The 24,244-nt window shown below is 29.1% G+C and overlaps 2 protein-coding genes across 2 annotated transcripts; both read left to right on the plus strand.

Moving 5' to 3' along the window:
* The first annotated feature begins 420 nt into the window (after nucleotides 1-420).
* LOC132935204 (uncharacterized) lies at nucleotides 421-1,167 on the plus strand. The gene has a single exon (XM_061001680.1). The coding sequence runs from the start codon at nucleotides 421-423 to the stop codon at nucleotides 1,159-1,161; it is 741 nt and encodes a 246-aa protein (XP_060857663.1). The 3' UTR covers nucleotides 1,162-1,167.
* A 4,390-nt stretch (nucleotides 1,168-5,557) lies between these two features.
* LOC132953643 (kelch-like protein 10) lies at nucleotides 5,558-17,000 on the plus strand. Its single transcript, XM_061026016.1, has 7 exons — nucleotides 5,558-5,763; nucleotides 7,993-8,244; nucleotides 8,371-8,650; nucleotides 9,205-9,608; nucleotides 10,284-10,453; nucleotides 15,086-15,449; nucleotides 16,739-17,000. The coding sequence occupies exons 1-7, from the start codon at nucleotides 5,558-5,560 to the stop codon at nucleotides 16,998-17,000; spliced, it is 1,938 nt and encodes a 645-aa protein (XP_060881999.1).
* Nucleotides 17,001-24,244: the final 7,244 nt, after the last annotated feature.

The following is a 24,244-nucleotide window of genomic DNA, read 5'->3' on the forward strand; positions in this document are numbered from 1 at the left end:
TTCAAAATTCAAAAAGAAAAAAAGGCAGTGGTTTGAAATCAAACAAGAATAGGTTAAGGAAAAAAAACTGATGATCACGCTACCTGATAGACCGCTTTCGTCTCAAGATATTATAAAATATATCGGAAAGTTGAAAATCAATCATTTCCGTGGTGTCTTTTCACGTGATAACTTACCTAAAAAACCACATACGATTGAATGTGGTATATTAAACTTGGATACATCTTCAGGCGACGGAAGCCATTGGGTAGCGTTTTATAAAAATAAGGACAAAGTTGTATATTTTGATAGCTTTGGTGATTTACCACCACCAATTGAATTACAACATTATTTCAGACAGTTCAAAATAGTATACAACTATTCCAACTATCAAGACTTCAATACATTTAACTGTGGTCATTTATGTCTTGAATTCTTACAATGCATGAATCTATTACATTAAATCTAACTGGAAATTCAACTGTATTGTCGGTAAATTATTTTCCATCTCTAAACGTTTACGAGGATTCAGAAATAGCTTTGTTATCTTTGCAAACGTGCAATTCATTTCCAAATATTATAAATCCAACTAATAACCGGCTGAGAATAAAATCAATTCCTCCAGATAGAATAGCAAAAATTCAATTTTTTGTACCAGCCGAATGCCGTGACATAGAAGATATTAACAAATATATGGTAGAAGAGTTATCTCAAGTTAATAAAGTCTACGGAACAAAGCTGACATTCAGTGTACGTATTGATCCTGTCGATTTTAGAACGTATATAAAATGTAATGGAATACTAAACTTTGAGCATCCGTATAGTATAGCACCTGTTTTTGGGTATAGAAAGAAAGTTTGTGGACCGTTTCATGAAGAACATCGATCGGATAAAGCTGCAAATTTAAACACAATTAATTCTATAAAAGTAATGTGTAATATAGCACATGGGTCATTCAACAACCAACTTCAAAACCATTCGATATATGAGTTTTTCCCAAGTGGGAGAAGAGGAACAAAGGTTGTTCAATCTCCGGTAAACCTTATATATTACAGATTAAACAAAACAGATATTAATTCAATTACTGTTCAGTTAGTTGACCAAAACAATAATCCAATTGACAATTTTAACGAAACGTTAACAGTTGTTCTGCATATTAAACGTCACGGATCTCATCATTAAATTTATATCTTAGATTTTGTAATGTATGAGTCAGTTACTTTAAGTTTAACTGGGAATGCTACCATATTATCTGTAAATTATTTTCCACCTATAAACCTTTACGAGGACTCAGAAATAGCTTTGTTATGTTTACAGTCATTTAATTCGTTTCCAAATATTAATGATAATAATAATAAATTTTCTATACAAGTAGCTGAGAATGAAAACAATAATGATCCTATGATATGTTTTATTACATTGGAAGAGGGTTGTTATGAAATTGAAGATATTAAGCAACGAGTTAAGAAGCAAATAGATGACTATAATAGTAAAAACTTAACCAATTTAACATTCGACATTACAGTTGATCCTAACGATTTCAGATCATATATAAAATGTAATGGGATACTACACTTTGAGCATCCGTATAGTATAGCACCTGTATTCGGTTTTGAAAAACGAGTATATAAGCCACACAATGAAATTCTTCGATCGGAAAAAGCTGTAAATTTAAACACAATTAATTCTATAAAAGTAATGTGTAATATAGCTCAAGGATCATTCAACAACCATCTTCAGAGTCATTCGATTTATGAGTTTTTCCCAAGTGAAAGGACAGGGTTGAAAGTAATTCAGTCACCACCAAATTTAATATATTACAAATTGAATAAAACAAATATTGATTCGATAACCGTTCAGTTAGTTGATCAAGATCATAATCCGATTGATAATTTTGGTGAGGCATTGACAATTGTGTTGCATATTAAACGTTACGGATCTTGAGATGGGTTTAAAATTCAATATAAACCCACTACTTCGGATCAGTACAACTAGTCATAAGACTAAAGTGCTACCAGCAACATCAAATCAAATAAAAAAATTGACGGTGAAGAATAAAAAAATTTTACAAGCTTTGGGTTATCAATTAAAGCAGAATGCCTGAAAGTGATATTTTGGATATAACTTCACAGTACGAAACGGATTCTAAAATTACAAAAATTGAATATCATTCATACGCACCGTATACAACATCATTTAATAATAATGATGAAATACGTATATCGATCCAGCAAACGGATGTCTATCCATATCTACACGAAAGCTTTATTTTTTTGGAAGGAATAATTACTGATGCTACCAAAGTGAAACTAACTAATAACGGTTACTCTTACCTTTTTGAGCAAATACGGTTGGAAATCAATGGGATAGAAGTAGATAGCACGCGTGTTCTTGGAATCACTAGCTCGTTGAAAGGTTACTTATCCGGTACGCCAGACAACTACAATTGCTATGAAAATGCTGGCTGGAATTTTAAAAACGCAACGCAATCAGAAAATGATAAAGGTGAATTTACCGCTTGTATTCCATTAAAATATTGGTTAGGATTGTTTGAAGACTACAAAAGAATATTAGTGAATTCTAGATTGGAATTAATATTAACCCGAAGTCATAGTGATTTAAATGCTTTACAAGTTAAAAGTGGTGCAACTGCCACTGAAGGTAAAGTCACCTTAAATAAAATAGTCTGGAAGGTCCCACATATAACGGTCGATGATGAAGAAAGGTTGAAATTATTGAAACTTATAGAAAAAGAAAAAAGTTTGTTTATCCCTTTTAGATCTTTTGAAACTTTTGAATATCCTGAACTCGGGACCACTAAAAAAGTTGTGTGGAATTTGAAAACTGCTTCAAAATTAGAAAAACCACGATTCGTCGTAATTGGATTACAGAAAGGACGCAAAAATGTGTTATCAAAAGATTGTAGTATATTCGATCATTGTAATCTAACAAACGTTAAAGTATTTCTGAACTCAATAGCTTATCCATACGATAATTTGAATTTAGATTTTTCGAAAAATAATTTCACCTTATTGTATAATATGTATACATCGTTTCAAGAATCGTACTATGAAAAAAGTATTCGTAACCCGATATTGAGTCCTTCTACTTTTGTAGCAAACGCACCAATTATAGTTATCGATACTTCAAAACAGAACGATTCAACCACAGCCTCAGCAGTGGATGTTCAATTGGAAATCGAAGCTTCAGATTCGCTTACAGGTGTAACTGCTTATTGTTTATTAATTCATGATCGTATTGTAGAATATGTACCTTTTACTAGAGAAGTAAGAAAACTTGTGTAAATATATTTTAGAATTAATTTACAATAATAAAAAATCTGTTATTACATAACTTGTGTTCTGTATTTTAAATAATTATTCCATTTTAGTAATAAGGTTTGTTGAGAAAAAAACCATTTAGCATGTACACTGTAAATATTTGGACAAAACTGACTTTGAGTGTGCAAACTCTTCATAATTTTTACACGGTAAAATTATTGTGTCCAAGGGGGACATCCTCCCTTGAACGGTGTGAAATTACCGTGTAAAAAGTGTACAAACTCTTCATAATTTTTACACGGTAAAATTATTGTGTCCAAGGGGGACATCCTCCCTTGAACGGTGTGAAATTACCGTGTAAAAAGTGTACAAATTCTTCATAATTTTTACACGGTAAAATTATTGTGTCCAAGGGGGACATCCTCCCTTGAACGGTGTGAAATTACCGTGGTGACATAAAAAGTAGACTGTGAACATACAAATGTATACTACTAATGTATGTAATAATATTTCTAATAAAAATATGCTATAATAATAATATGTACATATAATAAATGGCTGTACATGTGTGCATTTATTTTTTAAAAAAATCAGATATTTTTGATTGTTTGCAACTGCTTGAGTTTACCTTATCAATAGTATTGTCCAGATTTAAAATGCTAGAAAACACATTGTCGTCAATATCATGTCTCTGTAAGTAACTTAAGACGGCGCGAAGACCTAATTTGGCTTCCTTCGAGTTTACGATGGGGTCTTCAGGAGATTCTTCTTCGTCATTTTCTTCGTCATAACCTTCTTCGTTATTAAAACTGGCAAAAATCGCATCGTCTGTAAGAGACCCACAGACAGCCAAATCATCGTCGATAGCAACATAATCTTCAAACGTCAATTGATCGTTTAGAACAGTCGATAATGTGTTATGTTGAGTGTCAACTTCTAAAGTGATAGGGAATTCTTCTTCTTCATTATCAATAGTTTTCACAAATCCACATTTTCTAAAGCAGTTTTGAATTGTTTGTGTAGTCACATTGTTCCAAGCTTTGTGGCTGATTATTATAGCAGTCAAAACGGTTACTTTCCTAACCTAACCTAACTTGAGTGTACTATCGCATGATAATCATCAGAAAAACTTCGTAATCTATTATGTGGTAATAGCAACATACTTATTTTTATATATTTTTCATAGAGTTATACACTAGAGACATGTATCTTATCTTAATTAAAATAAAAAATTCGTAATAGAAAGCTCCAAATTTATAAAAATTCGTTACATCGCGAGAGTATTGATCAAAAACGCTTCGCTACATCGAGGGGACCAAAATACATTACATTTGTTCGTTATACCGCGATATTTTCAAGGGACCGGTAGTTTTATTCGTTATATCAAGATTTTCGTTATATCGAATTTCGTTATATCGCGAGTTGACTGTATTAGCTGAACATGATTAAACATATTTATTATTTGATTTTATGCTGTGTAAAAAATGTTAATATAAATATTCAGTGAAAATATCATGTGTTCACGGTCATTTGTTTTAAGTCACCAAAAACCAAAACCGATTTTGTTAAAAACTGATTTAGCGTAAACATTCCGTTTTCCCTTTATTTTTTTTATTTTATCCGGTGCTGTTAAAAATTATTGGAATTTTGAATTTTAACTTCCCGATTAAAATTCACTTTTTTATCAGCAAAAATACTGAAGTTCAAAATCTAAGTATTATTTCGACAACTTATCGTGTAAACGACACAAAAAAAAACACATAATATCATCCTTGCAAAATCCAATACGTTCCCTCAACTTAGAAACTAAAAACATGTGTTGTTAAAGATAGCGTATATTTTTAAACATATTATTATGACTATATTACACAGTATATATTGGTTTCTTGTCTTGTAATATATTATCGGTACTTACCTATACCTATGTAGATGATTTAATTAATACTTTAAAACGTTTACATAAAGGTCCATCGCTATATAGTTACACATATAGATTGATATTGTATCATAATATCTATCAGTATGACTATTCGTTTCTATGTAAACCAAAGTGTTTACAGGATTATGTAAAAAAATATAATTGCCGAACGTCAACTGCAGTATTTACGAAGATAATATCATACCTACTGCACATACATGTTATTTTGATCCTTCAGTTTTAGGTATTATCTAATTAGGTATATTGAGTAAATAGTTTTAACATAATATATAATTTTTTAACCTTAATAGTATCATGAACGGTAAGTAAATACATACAATATTTAACAACTGTACATAGTTTTGACTGAAACAAAATTATGCACACTGTAGAACTCATTAAGAAAAACGACGGAGAAGACTCATACAGACGTAGGCTGACCCGACAAGTTTCTATGCACACTCTAAATGGCTTCAACGAACTCCGGCTGAACGTCAAACTCTGCGATGCGTCATTGATACTTGATAGCGGTGAAATATTTCCGATACATCGATCAGTGTTGAGCGGTTCAAGTGATTACTTTAGGTCAGTACACGCAGTCTGTGACCCACTTGATAGGCACCTTATTTATACTAGACTCCAGTACTGAATTACAAGAAAAGATCGCTAGAATAAAACATTGCCTTTATTTTCATTAGTTCATAAAATATTTGTTGATACTTTTTTTATAATATAGTCTGATTTGCAATAATTTTTCAATATTAACTCCAAATGATATGCCTATTTGTATTAAAAACTTGATTTTTCAAATGAATGTCGAACACACTTCAACGCTTCGTATTGTTATTAATAGCTATGGTTCTGAATTTGAAATATTTCAAAATTCAAAATTTCACTCTTCTTGAAATTATGAAAAATATTTTCTCTTCTTTTAAACGTGTTAGGTTATAGATGATTAGAAATAATTTATTAATTACACACTTAGAAATAAAGAGAAACATATTATTTTCGTTTATTTATTATTTCATATTTGTATATTCTATAAATAGGTAGTGCTGAAAAATATTCCTTGTATTATTTTTAGAGTAAAAAATATTGTTGTATGTGGACCGTCAGTGATTCAAAAGATAATGGTTTGAAATAAAGTTAAAGTCAATTTCAACCAGTAAATGAAATAATAGTGTATATTTTCAGTAATTATTAGGTGTACAAAAGTTGTATATGTGTGTGAATGTGACTGAGTGATGTGATTATGTGATTATCTGGACTCTTTCATTTAATACTTAGATCATATTTTGTATATTGTAGGTCACGATTCACGACTGTTATAAGAGTGGTTTATCTATATATACATTGTGAATATAATATAATATAATTATAATATAGTATACAATGCATTCGCAGAGCCATGGCTCTCAACAATATGTTATGATGTTGAGTTGGTTTATGAGTTTGTAACTTAAGAGTTAAAAGGCAATGTTTAAATTTGTTATATTATAGATTTGTTAAACAACTTATAAATTATATGTAAATATGTTACATATTTTCTTTGTTTCATACAACAAACAAAATTTTAAAAATTTTGACGACTATAAACTTTTAGATATAATATACATTTTATTTTTATTTTTCATGGAAATTAAATATTTCATGAAATTTTAAAACCTTAGATATTAAACAAACTCTAAATTTCGTAGGTAACTACCTATAATATACCTTTGAAATAGTCGGGTAGTTAATAGTGTATGTAATAATGAATACTCTACAGTAATATCTGTAGGTAGGCACTTGTCGTAATAACTAGCTACTCATTTAATTACAATGGCTAATATTTTGGTTAAGGTTACTTAGTAAAGTCACCAGTAAGGTTATTTCTTGAAATATTTCAATGAAATATCGAAAACAATATTTTTATGATATTTTTCATTTATCACCTATAACTAACTAGATGTATTTACTGTACTTTCTGTTTTCTACTATAGTTTTAAATTAAAATTTGTTTTTTTTCATCTTTCATTAATATTATAAAATATTTCAAAAAATAAATAAATTTCATAATATTTCAGAACTTTAAAAGTAAGTTATTTCATGTAGACATTATAGTATTGTTGTACAATGAGTTCAAAGTTCAGTTTTTATAATAATATCCAATAATTTGTCTGAAAAATTGTTAATTTTTCAGTTAAATATTGTAGATACCTACCTACCTATTTAATATTTTCATCATTATAATTGAATTAAAACTAAAAAAAAAAAACTCTTATACTAATGGTAGCATTAATTATCAATAATCAATGTTTTATACTAAAATATTATAGTACCTACTCAGTGATGATACAAAATGTATAGAACTATAATTAGCAATAAGGTAGGTAATATTTAGTAATTAAATAATTAATAATATTAAGTTTTTTTAAAAATAATTTTACTTCTTTTGAATTATTTCATTTTTTATGGTTGACAAGATTTGGCTATGAAAGGCTTTTTTTACTGGTGTCTGTAACTTATACGATTTTTATCACGTTTCAGAAACATGGTTGAAGAAGTCCTATTGATATTATAGCGTATATAGATATACTCACTACTGCTAATATTATTTTTAAGAATAATTTCCTTCTGTAGTAGACAAAAACCTAAATGTTTTTTTTTTGTACTTTCATTATTATTTCATACATAATATTAAGGTATTATAGAATATTAGCATGAATACATTATTATGTTTTGTTAATGTACACTCCAATTGCTTATTTAAGGCAATAATTAACATAAAAATGTAATATTTTAAACGTGTATTGTACTTGACATGTTTTTTAGAATACTTTTCACCACTACATTGCACGAAGGAGAATACACGAAAATACATCTGAAATCAATTGAAAGTACTACGATGGAATTCATTTTACAGTATATTTACATGAGACAAATTGACATAAACTATGACAACGTAATGGATATCATGCGGACAGCTGACTATTTGTGCATAGACGGCTTGGTGCAACTTTGTCATGAATTTGTCGTCGAATGTCTGGGACCTGACAATTGTGTAACCGTGTTGCAATTTGCTGAGTATGTGTACCTAGTAACTAAAAAAATCAAATACATCACTAAAATCCCATGGAAATATTTGATATTTATATTAATAGGTACCCACCAATAACATATTCTATATAATAATAATATGTCATCCGGCAGTTACTATTATTTTGAAGAGTTGACGAATGCGGCGTACAAATATATCATCAAAGAATTTATGACCATTGCAGAACAAGGTGACGAGCTGATGAAACTCCGACAAGAAGAATTCAAACAAATAATCAAAGATAACCAGTTGAACGTCAAACGGGAGGAGTGTGTCTGGGACGTGCTGCTGAAATGGGTGGACAAGGACCCTGAAAATCGAAAAAACGATTTGTTGTTTCTGCTGCCTAAAGTCCGTTTTGGCCTCATGGACTCTAAATATTTCATCAAAAACGTAATGATAATACTATGCTTTACTTTTTACATGGTGGTCATACTGGTCCGTTATTCTTATATACCAAAATATTTTTGTTTACTGTTTCCGTTAAAAAAATTTAAAATATTAATTTCAATTTCGTTTATGCATATAGTATGCCAAGTAATACTACATGCTTTAGTTCTTTAATTTTTTTAAATAATTGCGAATACCTGTTAACTTAACAAAACGATAATTAATTATAATATTATTATATTATATACCTATGATTTTCATGAAATACAAGAGTTAATAAACCTTTATTTACTATATTATAATAATAATTTTATTTGTACTTTTATCTACCTATATAATTCGTTAAAACCTATTTTTGTGCTATTATAAATGGTTTCCAAACAATATTTAGAAGAAATGTTTTTCAATAGGTTTTTTTCGTTTTTGAGGAAACAAGCTATGGTTTTGTAACTGGAAATAAGGGCGATTCTCGTCTCCCCAATCCGTCCTATTACAATTATGGTGTATTAATTAATAATAATCACGTGGCAAATCGTTCATACCTAATATTATTGCAGGTCAAGGACCACCATTACATACAAAACCGGGATGATTGTAGGCCTTACATAATCGAGACCCTGAAGTTCATGTACGATCTACAGCTGACGTCGAGTGTAACTGATTCGATAGCGCCGACGCTCGCACGTCCCAGGTATCCGTCCGAAGTTCTGTTCGCCATTGGCGGATGGAGTGGTGGCAGCCCGACTGCGATTATCGAAACGTATGACACAAAGTCTGACCGATGGACGAGGATATTCGAAGAAGACCCGCAAGGGCCGAGAGCGTACCATGGCACGATCGTCATAAATCAGTACATCTACGTAATCGGAGGTTTTGATGGGTTGGAGTATTTCAACTCTTGTAGGAAGTTCAACACGATCACAAAAACGTGGGAGGAAGTAGCACCTATGAACTGTAAAAGGTATAGTTACGTTACTGTATAAAACTCGTAGAACTAGTCAGATCGTTCGCCATTTTTCGCATTTAACCTGCAAATGAGTTTGTATGTTTGCGCCGCGCTAGAATTTGTCAACCGATGAAATAGGGACAGCGAGTGACTATAGTAAATATCCAGCATTTAACGTGGACATTATGTATACAATTATTACTTATGACCAAGACGGACTCTAGTTCACTATAATAGTTTAATATAATTTTATATTATATACAATTTTAAAATATACTTTGTAATATGTCCTATAAAACGTATAATAATACGCTTATAAAACATCTAATTATGCTACAAAGTATCGAAATATACATTTAAGTCTAAAATATCAAATAATATGCATTAAAACTGTTAAAAACATAAAATAAATATAAAACATTTTATTTTATGTGTCAGTGTCTGTTACAACGTTCCGTCATACTCTATAATATTAAAATAAAATTTAACACATTCATTACAGTGACTTAGACACTTAATGTACTGCAGAGCGTTACCCAGTTGTTGCCCACTTTATTTACATTTATATTAAATCATATATTTTATACATGGACAAATAAATTATATAAAACAAAATTGTGTACATCAAAAACATTAGTTATATTAATTATGTCTACCTATATCATTGTTGATGATTATTTACCAACGTAGATGTTATGTCAGCGTTGTGTTGTTAGACGACATTATTTACGCGATAGGTGGATTCGATGGACATCACCGGCTGGGCTCCGCAGAAAAATATAATTTTGAACGAAACCAGTGGACGATGATAGCACCAATGACTTCTCAGAGGAGTGACGCCTGTGCAGCTGTGTTGAATGGTGAGTTTAACGTCTCAAGAATCTAACTAAATCGCATGTGATCATTGGTAGTGGATCTTATAAATATATATATATTAGATATATATATAGGGGAACACTGGGCAGGATGAGACACTTAATTTCAATGTTGAATTTTTCAGAAAAATTCTGAATATATGTACCAACTATAATTCAATGTCCCATTGTTTTATGATTATTCACTTTAAAATATGTTAACAATATTATTGCAATCAAAATAATTATAAAAAAAGAAAACTGAATTAGTCCCATCTATCTACACCACGGGGAAGATGAGACGGATAAATGCGTAATAGATATATTTTTTTCAAATATATCAACAAAGGAACTTATTTATAAGAATTTTACAAAAAAACACATACATTTTAACGAACATATTTTATTTTAAAGCCAGACTATGGTAATATTTTAACAGAATTCCACATGATTTGTCTCATTATGCTCCAGACAGACTAATTATGTTCAATTTAACTTAAATTATTAAACATTTAATCAATATTTAAGAACAATAATATATAATACTAAACTACAGAAATGTATAAATATCTTTTTAAAGTATGCGTTTAGAATTAAAAAATTATTCTTGAATTAAAATAGCGTGAAACTTTTAAAAAAATAAGTAATTTTGTGACGTAAATAAAAAAAACACTGATATCGTGCCATATCAAGTTATCATACAATTATAATCAACAATCATCTAACTTGCCTCCATAAAATATTCTAAAGAGGTTTCAAATATATGACAATTAATAATGATGGAGAAACAACGCTGTCAAATCTTACCTAGTATACTCATATTGCCCCATATTCTCCTACAATATTACTAGCTGAGCCGTGCACAATTTGGTGTGGCCGTTTTGGTGGGAAGCTATTTTGGCGTGAAACCATTTGGGCGTAGTTAAAGACTTTTTATTTTATTAAAATTATTATTTATTTTATTTAAAGAACTCAAAAATTAAGAAAAATGAAATGAATTAAAAAATACAATTGACAGCTGATAATACAGCTGAAAAACTTACTAAAAAAACATTATTGTTGTAAAGAAATATTATGTGCTACACCTCTTAAATTTGTTAAAATGTCTCGTCGTGTGTCCTGAGCTTTACACTCAGTTTTATTTTGGCAACGCCAAAAACGGCGTTTTTCAACACTACTTAATGCATCAAATAAATACCTTTAACCGTTAATCACTAAGACATCTCGTTCGTGTGTAGATTCAATTAATTTCGACATTATAAATAAATATGTAACTCACAAATTATTAAAATGTACATGAAGTAAACTAAAAATAGTATACATATAGTAAGAATATAAAGACCAGATTTATTTATTTATGTTATACGACCTATTACGTGTATTTAATTTTAATTGAACGTTATAATGTACATGTATTGGCTATACGTCCCGCCGTACAACGAATTGTATTAAAATACGACACACAAACTATGTATTCTAACAGGTAACTCACACAAAATTGTGGTGTAATATCGTTATAAATTTAAAAGTATTGACAACTCCTCTCATCTGAACATCATCTTGGAATAGCTAAAGGTTAACTATATCATAAGTATTCTTATACAAATGTTAAATGTTCAGTTATTACTAATTTGTTATAAAGTTAGGTATGTTGATGTCGTAACCCAAAATTGGGTTTGACCTCTAAAATGATTAAGAAAAAATAAGGAGAAAGTGGTTTAAGCATATTGCATACCTAAATTTGAACGTGATAACATTTTTGAACTTTGAATTCAAACAACTAAAGTATAATTTGTTTTAGTAATTATGTTACTCAATTTGAAGATGTCGGTGAGTGAATATAAATTAGTGCCTAATATATTGGAAATTTTACAGTTACATACCGATGGGCGAGCATTATTATTGTAAAGAAATATTATGTGCTACACCTCTTAAATTTGTTAAAATGTCTCGTCGTGTGTCCTGAGCTTTACACTCAGTTTTATTATGGCAACGCCAAAAACTGCGTTTTTCAACACTACTTAATGCATAAAATAAATACATATAACCGTTATTCACTAAGACATCTCGTTCGTGTGTAGATTCAATCAATTTTGACATTATAAATAAATATATAACTCACTGCTTGTATAAAATACTAGCTGATCCTGTGCACTTCGTTACCCGTTAAATGTACCAAGTCTATATGACTCAAACTTTGTTCAATTCGTTATTTAATATTCGGTGTATGGTGTTCAAAATGTATCTTAACTATTATGTTGCCTGGAATAAATTCTGATTCACAGCAGTATATTATCAGGTAGGCACAGGACCTCGTACTGTTTGTACGTAATTGTATGATTTAACTTTAGAGTATCAAAGTTTGTCGTTTTTACTTAATTCCACCTATAGTGGATTAATATAATCAATTAATACAAAATCCTAACTTAACCTAACCGTACTAAAATCTGATGAATAAAAAAAACCAAAACCACAAACTTCTAACTCCAAAAGAGCCAGGAAAAGAAATAAAATTGTATACTTACTTAAGTTAAGTGGTTTAAGGTCTTCAATTCACTTAACTTCACTACACTTAAACTTCAGACCGGGGCTTGAAACCGGTTACCGGTTTTACCAAAAACCTAACCGAATAAATTAATAACGATTTCAAGCCCTGTTTCAGACTTCACTAAATGTACATAGGTATCCCTTAGGTCACAACTAAATAGTACTGCTGAATACGTCGTACCGAATTTCACCTTTTATATCTTTGAAGATCAAAATTTCTAGAACGAAGCATTAGCGAACATTTTATACGACGTCACTTTCTATTCTGATACATTGTGGATCTTTCTAGAAAATCCTATAACTTTCCTTTTCACAATTATTGCAATAAAAAAATATTGAGGGCCTTAATCGAAATAAAAAATATCCTTTCTTTTAAGTTGGCCCAAAATATTAAACACAGTGTAAAAAATGTTATCATGATCGAACCAGTAGTTTCGGAGATCGTTTTGGAAAAACATTGTGATACGGGATTTTTATATATTATTATAAGATAATAATATAATACGTATTTAAGAGGGACGACTGCGATGCAGCTGGCTGAGTTTTGAAAATAACGCATTGAATTTAGTCTATTTTTAGTCGTTGAAATTCCGTACGTTCGAACAAAAGTTAATACATATTATGGTCAGTGATCACTATTAGGGTTGGTATTCTTAACTTTTAATAGTGATAAATATCCAAAATATTTCAAAAAGTATTAAAAATAATATAATACTTATGTATTAAGAATTGTAGTTAGGTATGCAGGTAATAAAAACAATTGAAATCTATCATACGAATTTAAATTAAATTAACTTTTTAAATTTTTATGAAATACAATTGTTTTTAATTTCCAATAATTGAAAAGTAAAACAATGGCAAAAAATATAGTGATTAGTGTTTTAAATGTTCACACTGATTTATATTGAATAAATTAGCGTTTCACATCAAATTATATGTTATTAAACATGACTGTTATTTCACTATGAGAAAAGTTGAGATCCGTCATGATAGATGTAGAAAAACTTGTTAGAAATATTTTATTAAACATTTTTATGTAAGCTATGAAGAGCTAACTGAAATATAATATTTACATAATTTTAAAATGTATCATGGCTATAATAGCACAACAACAGTCAAAAAAGTTATAAAATGTTACTATTTATAAAAAATGCTAATATTATTGATATTTGGTGAAAATTTCAAGGGTCTACAGTTAATAATTTTTGAGTAACACCAAAAAATTTAATTAATTTTTTTAAACTGATTTGCATAAAAATTACTACTTCTTTGTGGTTTTTCATGACCTTACCAACTATTCGGAATTTTCATTGGCTTCTTAAAACTACCTACTAAATTCACTTTTATATTAGAAAAGATGCCGATGTTGAAAATCTACTTTTTACTATCCCAAATATTGATGACAGAAAGAAAAAAAAAGAAAATAACCTACACCATTGTAAATACAATGCATACATTCTCTCCGCTCAACTTTTAAAATTAATGTAAAAATATATTAATGGCGAAAAATATGAAAATATGTATAGAAAAAAAAATGCTTTATTTTATTTCAAATCACGTGAAACGAAAATATGTATCATTTCCCTTAATTTATTTATCTATACGACTTTATTATGTGTGATGGGTATGTATTACGATATGAATTTACAATCAAATACCAGCCCTAATCACTATATTTCCAAGCCACTTACAACGATATAAATTATGATAAACACAATTTCTGTTTAAATCAAACCAATTTTTAATATTTCAAAAAATATTCTTATAGGTACAACACTGTAAAAATATAATTTTTTTTTGTAGGGGGTTGGGTGACTAAAAATACCAAAAACGAAATTTATTATATTTCAGGCTATGGAATTATTCGGGTCTTTTATCGTCGTGCATATGCAGATGATAAGGTCAAAATACCACCTTTTCACTTTTTTATGTGACTGAAATTTTCTCAGTATTCCGATTACACAAAATATTATACATAATACGACTTTGTACAATGGAGCCTATCGGCAGAATCCAATAATGATAATTAATAATAATTGATGATGGCTCGTTACAATCGTCATATACAATAACTATAACATGATTGCGCAGGAAAAATATACATAACCGGCGGTTTCAATGGACAAGAGTGTATGAACACAGCTGAGACTTACAACGTGGACACTAATGAGTGGACGCTAATACCAGCCATGCAGACCAGACGCAGCGGCGTGTCTTGCATAGCTTACCACAACTGTCTGTACGTGATCGGCGGCTTCAACGGGCTGGTGAGGATGAACAGCAGCGAGAAGTTCGACCCGACCACGAACCACTGGTCGCGAGTGGTGGATATGTTCAACCCGCGGAGCAATTTCGCGGTGGAGGTACTCGATGATATGATATTTGTGGCCGGTGGTTTCAACGGGGTGACCACCATAGCGCAGGTGGAGTTCTACAATGACTGCACGGACGAATGGTGAGAGCGAGATGGATGTTTGTATAGACGGGTGGATTATGAATGGATGTGTGGATGGTATAGATGATTAGACGAATGTAATTTAAGATTTTATTTCCTTTAGAAATTAAAAATACTAATTCCGTCATTTCCGGAATTAAGTAAAAACGACAAACTAGGTATAACTTTGATACTGTAGAGCATGGTTGAAATATTTATAATTCAACCATGCTTTAGAGTTAAATTATACACTTACGTACAAACAGCACGGGGTCCGTGATCTACCGCATTTAGATTGCCTACCTGATAATATATTGCTGCGAATCAGAATTTTTATTCCAGGCAACGGAAAAATTAAGATAAATTTTGAACACCATTCACCGAATATTAAATAATGAATTGAACAAAGTTTGAGTCATATAGAGTTGGTACATTTAACGGGCAACAAAATGCACGAGATCGGCTAGTTATATAATGTATAATGTGTCTTATTAAACAGATACTACATCTAAACAAATGTTATTGAAACGGATAAAACTCGTCTTCGTTCATCTAAAAGTTAAATGTTTGCTTTTACATTTCTATGATAAAGAATTTAAAAATAATTCATTATAATAACAAATATAAAAAAAAATACTTTTAAATAAAATGTAGGTACATAAAATATTGTATAAGGTACAGCTCATAATTTATTTTTAAATGCTCACCACAAAAAAAATATCTCTTGATGATAAATTATTAAATATTTATATGTATTTTGTATAACCTAGAAACATTTAGGTACGATTGAGTATAGTATGTAATACTAAAGCTAATAACCATCATGGATTAAATTGTTAAAACATAACTTATTACCTAATAATCGATTATTTGTAACACAAACTTGCCTAGTTGTATGTCATAATTTTTGTATAGGATATATCATACAAGTAGTACTTAAGGTAAACGTATTGTTATAAGACGTGTATGGAAGGAATATACGTAGTGCAGACTGGGAAAAAACTTTTTTTTTAACAAAACAAATTGAGACGAATTCAGTGTCACCACTTAAATGGATCACATGACGCATGATATTAATATTAGTACCTATCTTTATTTATTTAATTATTTATTTAATTACGGGTAGTGAGCCCAATATAGTTCTCAAAAATATATATATTTAACCAAAGCGGGTTAAACTTACCTGGATTAAACTTACACAACTCTACAAGTACCTAGTTATTCTTAAATATTGTGAAGATTACATGCAACTGCATGTGTAATAATAAAATATTGATAATTATGTTTTATTTCTTACCTAATATATGAAGGTTCGAGGCAAAAAACATGCAAGTGTATAGATCGGCGCTGTCGGCGTGCGTCATGAAAGATTTACCAAACGTCGAATATTACATGCCTCTGGACCGAGATAGACTGGAGGAAGGCCGGAAAAACATGGTTAGGAATAATCGGTCCACCAATAACGATGACTCAGTTGACAACGAACCCGTAAACACTGTCACCACTCAAGTGGTCAATAACCAAAACGTCCAGGAGGAGGACGACGATGTGATATTCGTCGATGTCGTTTGAGCCCTGCCGTAATAATTTTACGTCATGCCATCATAGATATCCAGCAACTATGACTGCGTGATGTTCAAATTTGTTATAATATTGTTCTGTAAGTTGCCTAGATATCAAATGTATGTTAGACCATTAATATGGTTTATTTAAAGATCAACCAAATTACAGAAAGAAGGGTGGTTCCCGTGATAAATATATTTTGTTGATACATTTAGTCAATAATTAATGTTTGATCTTTATATATTTGATATAGCTATATAAATAATTATTATGAAAATATATGTATTTTATTTTGTAATAATTAACAAAGTTTTGGATAATTAATGATCATTTTTGGAAAAAAAAACTATAGAAGCGGTTCATAATCAGTTCATATTGTGATGATTTGCAATAAGGGCAATAACATGCATGTTTGAATCTGATGGATTAAGACATGTATATTATTCAGTAATCAAGTTCATTGTTATAGCTTACATCTCAAGAAAATTATTAAAATGTACATGAAGTAAACTAAAAATAGTATACATATAGTAAGAATATAAAGACCAGATTTATTTATTTATTTATGTTATACGACCTATTACGTGTATTTAATTTTAATTGAACGCAATAATGTAAATGTATTGCCTATACGTCCCGCCGTACAACGAATTGTATTAAAATACGACACACAAACTAAGTATTCTAACAGGTAACTCACACAAAATAGTGGTGTATTATCATTATAAATTTAAAAGTATTGACAACTCCTCTCATCTGAACACAATCTTGGAAGAGCTACAGGTTTACTATATCATAAGTATTCTTATACAAATGTTAAATGTTCAGTTATTACTAATTTGTTATAAAGTTAGGTATGTTGATGTCGTAACTCAAAATTGGGTTTGACCTCTAAAATGATTAAGAAAAAATAAGGAGAAAGTAGTTTATGCATATTGCATACCTAAATTTGAACGTGATAACATTTTTGAACTTTGAATTCAAACAACTAAAGTATAATCTGTTTTAGTAATTATGTTACTCAATTTGAAGATGTCGGTGAATGAATATAAATTAGTGCCTAATATATTGGAAATTTTACAGTTACATACCGATGGGGGGCGAGCTGAAATAAGCATAAAAATATTTCCTTACTATGGAAAAAATATTTTTAGGAAAATAATATGGTTGTCAAAATATTTTAAAAATTTGCGTAAATAATTAGGAAATATTTAAAATATATTCTTTAGCCAAGAAGTTAAATATTTTAAAAATATTTTATAAAAACATTTTAATCATATATTTTCAAAAAAACTTTTGAAGGATACTTCATAAAAATATTAAGTCAACATTTTTATGCAATCATATAGTACTAAATATTTATACAATATTCATTATTCAAACACTTAAAAATATTCACAAAATATTATCATTTCACAAATGCTTTGTGGGAGATAGACATAATTAAAAGCAAGTATATATAATTTATATCTAGTACGTACAAATGTATAGAATTGTTAAACATATTTACACTAAGGAATTAAAAAAATAAAAAGTGGGTAAGTGGATGTCGCTCTGCTGTACAGTAGGTTACAAGTGGGTCAGTGTATAATAGGTTATATTAAACTTGAATTCAATGATATAATATCATTGAAAATAAAATCGATTTTGAACGGAGATGGTTTGTCAGTCTGGATTTTAGATTCTGAGCGAAGCGAAGAAGCTAGTGATTTTACAATGATGTTTATTATTTTATTTTATTTTTTTTTATCCTGTATACAAAATTTTTACCAGAAGGAATACTTTGATTTCAACATATATAGTACCTTATATTTTAGAAAATTGGATCAAGATGGTACTTTAAGCAGGTCATTTTTCGATTTTCTAAATAGTTATAATGCCACGGGAAAAACCACCGACAAATTACGAAAAACCGTTAAAAATGGGATTTTAATTTCTAACGCTTTGTTTCTCACTATAGAAACGAATAAAAAAAAATATTTTAAAATTAATTCAACTTACAGGATATAATAAATAATAACAATATAAAAAATATTCAGACTGACAAACCGTTATTCACGTTTTATATGCAATAATACTGATATGAGCTCAGTAAATATCCCAGGTAAATTCCAATAATGGAAATTGAAAGTGTGGCAAAATTTACATGGTAATATTTTACATTTTGTGCATATTAAATTACGCACTTAAATACATCTATTGATGAGGATAATTACAGAACTTATAGATGCTATTACTTACAATTTACGATCACCCGCAAAATAAACTGTTTAAAATTGATCATATTTTTATTTATTATATGATATTAGCTATACATATCTACAACCTAACCTAATACATAATATTACATATGTTTGTTAAAAGTTTTAATTTTAAATATTAAATATTATAGTGATTTACAACATGCATCAATGTAGGTGTAAAACTTAGCACAATCATTAAAATGTAAAAATAAACGGTAAAATTTAATTTATAAATTTGGTCTGTGATAGTTGTAATGGAAATCATACTAAGTAAATGTACATATTATATATAGCCATATAGGTTAAATCTATAAAAGTAGGAATGGGTTGTTATTATAATTTATGAAAAATTATTGGTACATTGTTTTTCAAAATTGTAATATCTAACGCTGTAATTACGTATACATTTTAGTACTCGTTGAAATCTTTAAGTATTATTTAAAACTAAAACAAAATTCAAAGTTCGACGTGAGCTGTATATAATTATAGTTAAATATAATTATTGATTTTCAAAAAAAAAATATTTTATTTTTACTGCATAGGTGGCTGGTGGGTATTATGTGAATTATATCAGTGAATGAATATTGTTATGATTTATAATATATTTTCAAATATAAATTACTATAAATCTTTAGGCAGTATTATAATTTATAATTCACAAGAATTCTCAAACGTTGGTATCTATAATTTTTTAAGGAGTTTACTGCTATTTTCTTACTTGGACTTGATTAAAACGTCGACATAATAAAAAAAAATAATTGAATTATTTGAATTGCAATTAAAAAAATAACAATTCAAACTGACTTCGATTTATCCTTATCATTCCGTGTCATATCACTATAATATTATATTGTTTCAACCGTATAGTCTACAGAATATTGTTACGTGGGTTAATTATTATATTATAATACAAAAAACATTTTCCAAAAACCTTCAAATGTTTTTAATCTTAATTACTTGTTCAGACATCATTAGTATTTAACATTCGTTTATACGTATATTGTAATGGATATCCGATATGTGACACACCCATCCGTGGAATGTGACGTTATTTAATATGTGATGTGTATCCCTACACACGATTAAATTTCGTTTTGTGTAAAAGACACAAAATATATGCTTTTTACCATAAGTAGAAATCTATTAGGCATGTCGTTAAAATATTTTTTATAACTGCAGACTATTAGTATAGGTATTTCTATATATAAACTAACTGTCTATGTTTAGGATAATGAATGATACCTATGACGTTCTAAATCGAGGACAAAAAGCCCATAAAAATTAACACACCTCGGAAAAGTTATAATTTTGTTTTATATTTTATATTTTTGTTTTACTATAGAAATTATAAAAACGAATAAAGGCAGTGAAAAATTATGTCACAAAAGTTATATATATGTTGTTAAGTATATTGGGAAATCTAAAATAACTTGAAAGTGTTCTAAGAGGTGTTCTATACAATTTACCGGAGAATAATTTATTATACACCTATCTTGAAAGAAAAGGCCGCAAATAAAAACAGAGCGAACAGTATTCCACTATAACCAATAAAATATTGATATTATAATTATTGTATTATTTTCGAGCTATTATTATTATATAACAGTCGAAAATTGACTGACGAGTGACTCTATTATTATTATTATTTATGATATTATGATTATTGATACATTTATTTCTTCGGGATCTTTTATCTGGTCTTTTTTTCCGTTGATTTTATTTCTGCCTACCACGAATCGTGGAAAGAAAAGCTCAGAAAAAAATCCAACGTAAAAAAAGCCCAAAAAAATCCGTGGAATTTGATGTGTAGGGATTCGATTAAATTTAGTTTTGTGTAAAAAACACAAAATATATGCTTTTTACCATAAGTAGAAATCTATTAGGCATGTCGTTAAAATATTTTTTATAACTGCAGACTATGAGCATATCTCTACATATAAATTGATTTTCTAGGTTTTGGATAGTGGTATGACGTTCTTTAATATTATGTGAATCACTTGGCCGGAATTCGTCCACGGAAACGCAGCACGCATATCATATAACGAATTCTAAATACCTATGTGTATGTTAAAACTGTTTGTACAGCACGTATAGGTACCTAATATTACAACAGGATAGAATATTAGATGAAACGAATATTATAAAAGTATTTATAGGTAATACTGTTTACCGTTATATATAATCTCATATTGGTGAAATTGGAGTCTTATCAATTAAATGATTATTTATTATTTAACGATCGTAAAAAGTAAAAGAAAAAGAGTAGAATGAAAATACGCAATTATATAAAATATATTATGTGAAAACAATAAAGAAATAGCAAGTTCGTGATAGTTTTTAATTGATTTAAGTGAAGTTGATAAATAACATTTTAAAAAGTTTAAAGTTTAAAGTTATCCTAATTTTTTTTTTACTTAGTTTAGTTAAAACTTAAAAGTTTTAAAAGTTATATTGAAACTTTCAATTAGCTTATTAACTTAAGTTGGGTTTTTATATAAATAGTATAGTTAGTCAGTAATATGGCTTAAAATAATAAAAAGTAAATGTTTATGGAATACCAGCCATGCGTCATTAATAATAATTTTATTATATTTATAATTTAAGGGGATTGAAGCACACGTATTTTTCATACGTTTTAATCGAATAAACTGTGGTAAATTATACATACTTCGGCATGTCTGATTTTAATTTTGTACAAAATATCTAGGCTTTTTAGGAAGTAGGTTTTCAATTTTAAAGGACCTCAAAATTAAGATTTTTTTCAAAAATCTAATGAAAAAAAATTACATTATGTACATTTGTATTTATTTTAGGCACATTTGATTTTTTTTTTTTTTTTTTTAATTACAATCGAACTTCAAGAAGTATGTTTAATTTAGTAGCGCTTTTAGTAATCTTTATATTTATGCAAACAAGAATACTTATTTTTTTGCGAAGTATTTACGTGTTCGTGCTCGAGCAAGAATGCATCCGGCGGCGGTTGTTCGGCGCTGCATTTCAGAAATTCTCGGAAATACACACTAATGTTATTCAGTTAACAATCACCCATTGGCATAGCCCAAATATTAATGTCATTTAAAATGCCTAAAAATTACTCCTTAAAACATTATACACTGGAGCCCCCTTAAGACTCTACACCGATCATTATCAGTGGTAAAAACGTTTCAACGAAAAACAAACAAAACATCATTAAAAAGTGGTTATAAAACAAATATTCTTACTACATGATTTATAAAGAACAATATTCTGGGACAAGCTCATCGGCGTTTTTTGAAATATTAATTATTCAAAAGTAACCGTTATTTAAAACATATAAAAAACAGAAGGATTTTTTACCATTTATAACGAGCCATATTTTATGTAGAATAACAGACAACCCAAATGAGGTTGTCTCGGAAGTATTGTTTTCTATAAGGTTCATGATAGGTATTTTTACTCTTAAACCATTTTTGCTTTATAATTATAATATTATAATGAAGATCTATTACGTTTTATTTATTATATTCACTTAATTTCACGGCATAGGAAGTATATAATTTCTCGCCAAGTACCTAAATAAATTATTGAAACAAAATCAGCATACTTAGAATTTATTTATGATATCACATTTTTATAGTGCTGAAAGATCTGACTTACGGTTTAGTATCAGTTTATTATCTGATTTTTTTTTAATTTAGATATTCTTTACACGGAGTTCTACGAAGTGTTTCTGTTGTGGTTTAAATATTACGTTAGTAGGTACCTACCCAGATTAGTTTTAGTATGTTATACACTTAATTATACTCGAAATGATTATAATTACACATTGTGATTAACAAAATGATTTATGACATAGCAGGTATATTAAAATGTTTTTTGAATTAGTGTAATATATAAAACATTTCTACTTAAATAAAAACACGGGATAATTTATTAGTAAAACGGTGGGTCGTACAATACGAACTGAATAATATAATACATTTATCATGTATCAGCGAGTGGGCGTGCGTTACGAACCAATAGTGCGGTGTCTCGACGAGGGGTTGAAGACGGACGGCAACGAGCTTGCGCGACCAATTATTTAACCAACATTACCTATATTAAAAAGATTTTTAAAGATTTTACAAACCCCCATTAGTAAATGGTTTAGTACCTGACTAATTTGTCCTAATTAATCGATATTCTGGCCGTGTTTTGTATATATTATTTTTTCTTGACTTAAATTCTACTCAATTTAAATGCTGGTATTGCAAATACATATCCAAAAATCCTTAGAGTATGTGTACATACTAACCCACCATAGGTCTCTAACGTGAAGAAAGAATTCGACAAAATAATTGAGGTTTTTATATTGTGTGCACCGAAGGTGAAATATTAGAGGGACAGTCTTTTTTCTTGTGGAGCACGTAAATGGCAATAAATTGTTGTTGGTTGGTTTGCTTATTATAATACACGATGTGTAGGCAGGGTGGAGTACGGTCCACAAGGGTGAAGTGCCCCTTTTCCAAGCCACGTTTTATACAAAAAAATGTCTTTAACCGCCGGCCTTATTCATATATGGACCACCATGAATCTATTGTTTTTTTTTTCCATTATAGTTTAAGATAGTTCATTTTACCTTGGATAAAGATATTTTTTGTCAACTTATATACTACTAGCCGACCCGTCACAGCTTCACCCGTGTTTGGTTGTTTATTTTGCCTTCGGACGATGATATGTAGAATTTTTTATTCAAATTTGATCGTTTAATGTGATCGGCAAGTAAATATAAAAAATGGTTAATGAAAACGTATTAAAATGTTCCTAGCAGTATTAATGATAGATATATTTTTATATTGTTTATAATATATTTTATATTTGTAATCTCCAAATACAGAACATAAAATTAGATAAAATACTATGTGCGGTAAACCTTTAAAACCCGTTCGGCGTCGGGCGGATCGTAATTCGTAACACGTTTATTGAGTGTTGTTTGCATATCGATAAGAAGAGTATTATTATTTTTCGATAACGCAATTTATATAAAGATAA

The sequence above is a fragment of the Metopolophium dirhodum genome, chromosome 1 (genome assembly GCF_019925205.1).
Source record: "Metopolophium dirhodum isolate CAU chromosome 1, ASM1992520v1, whole genome shotgun sequence".
Classification (NCBI taxonomy): Eukaryota; Metazoa; Arthropoda; class Insecta; order Hemiptera; family Aphididae; genus Metopolophium; species Metopolophium dirhodum.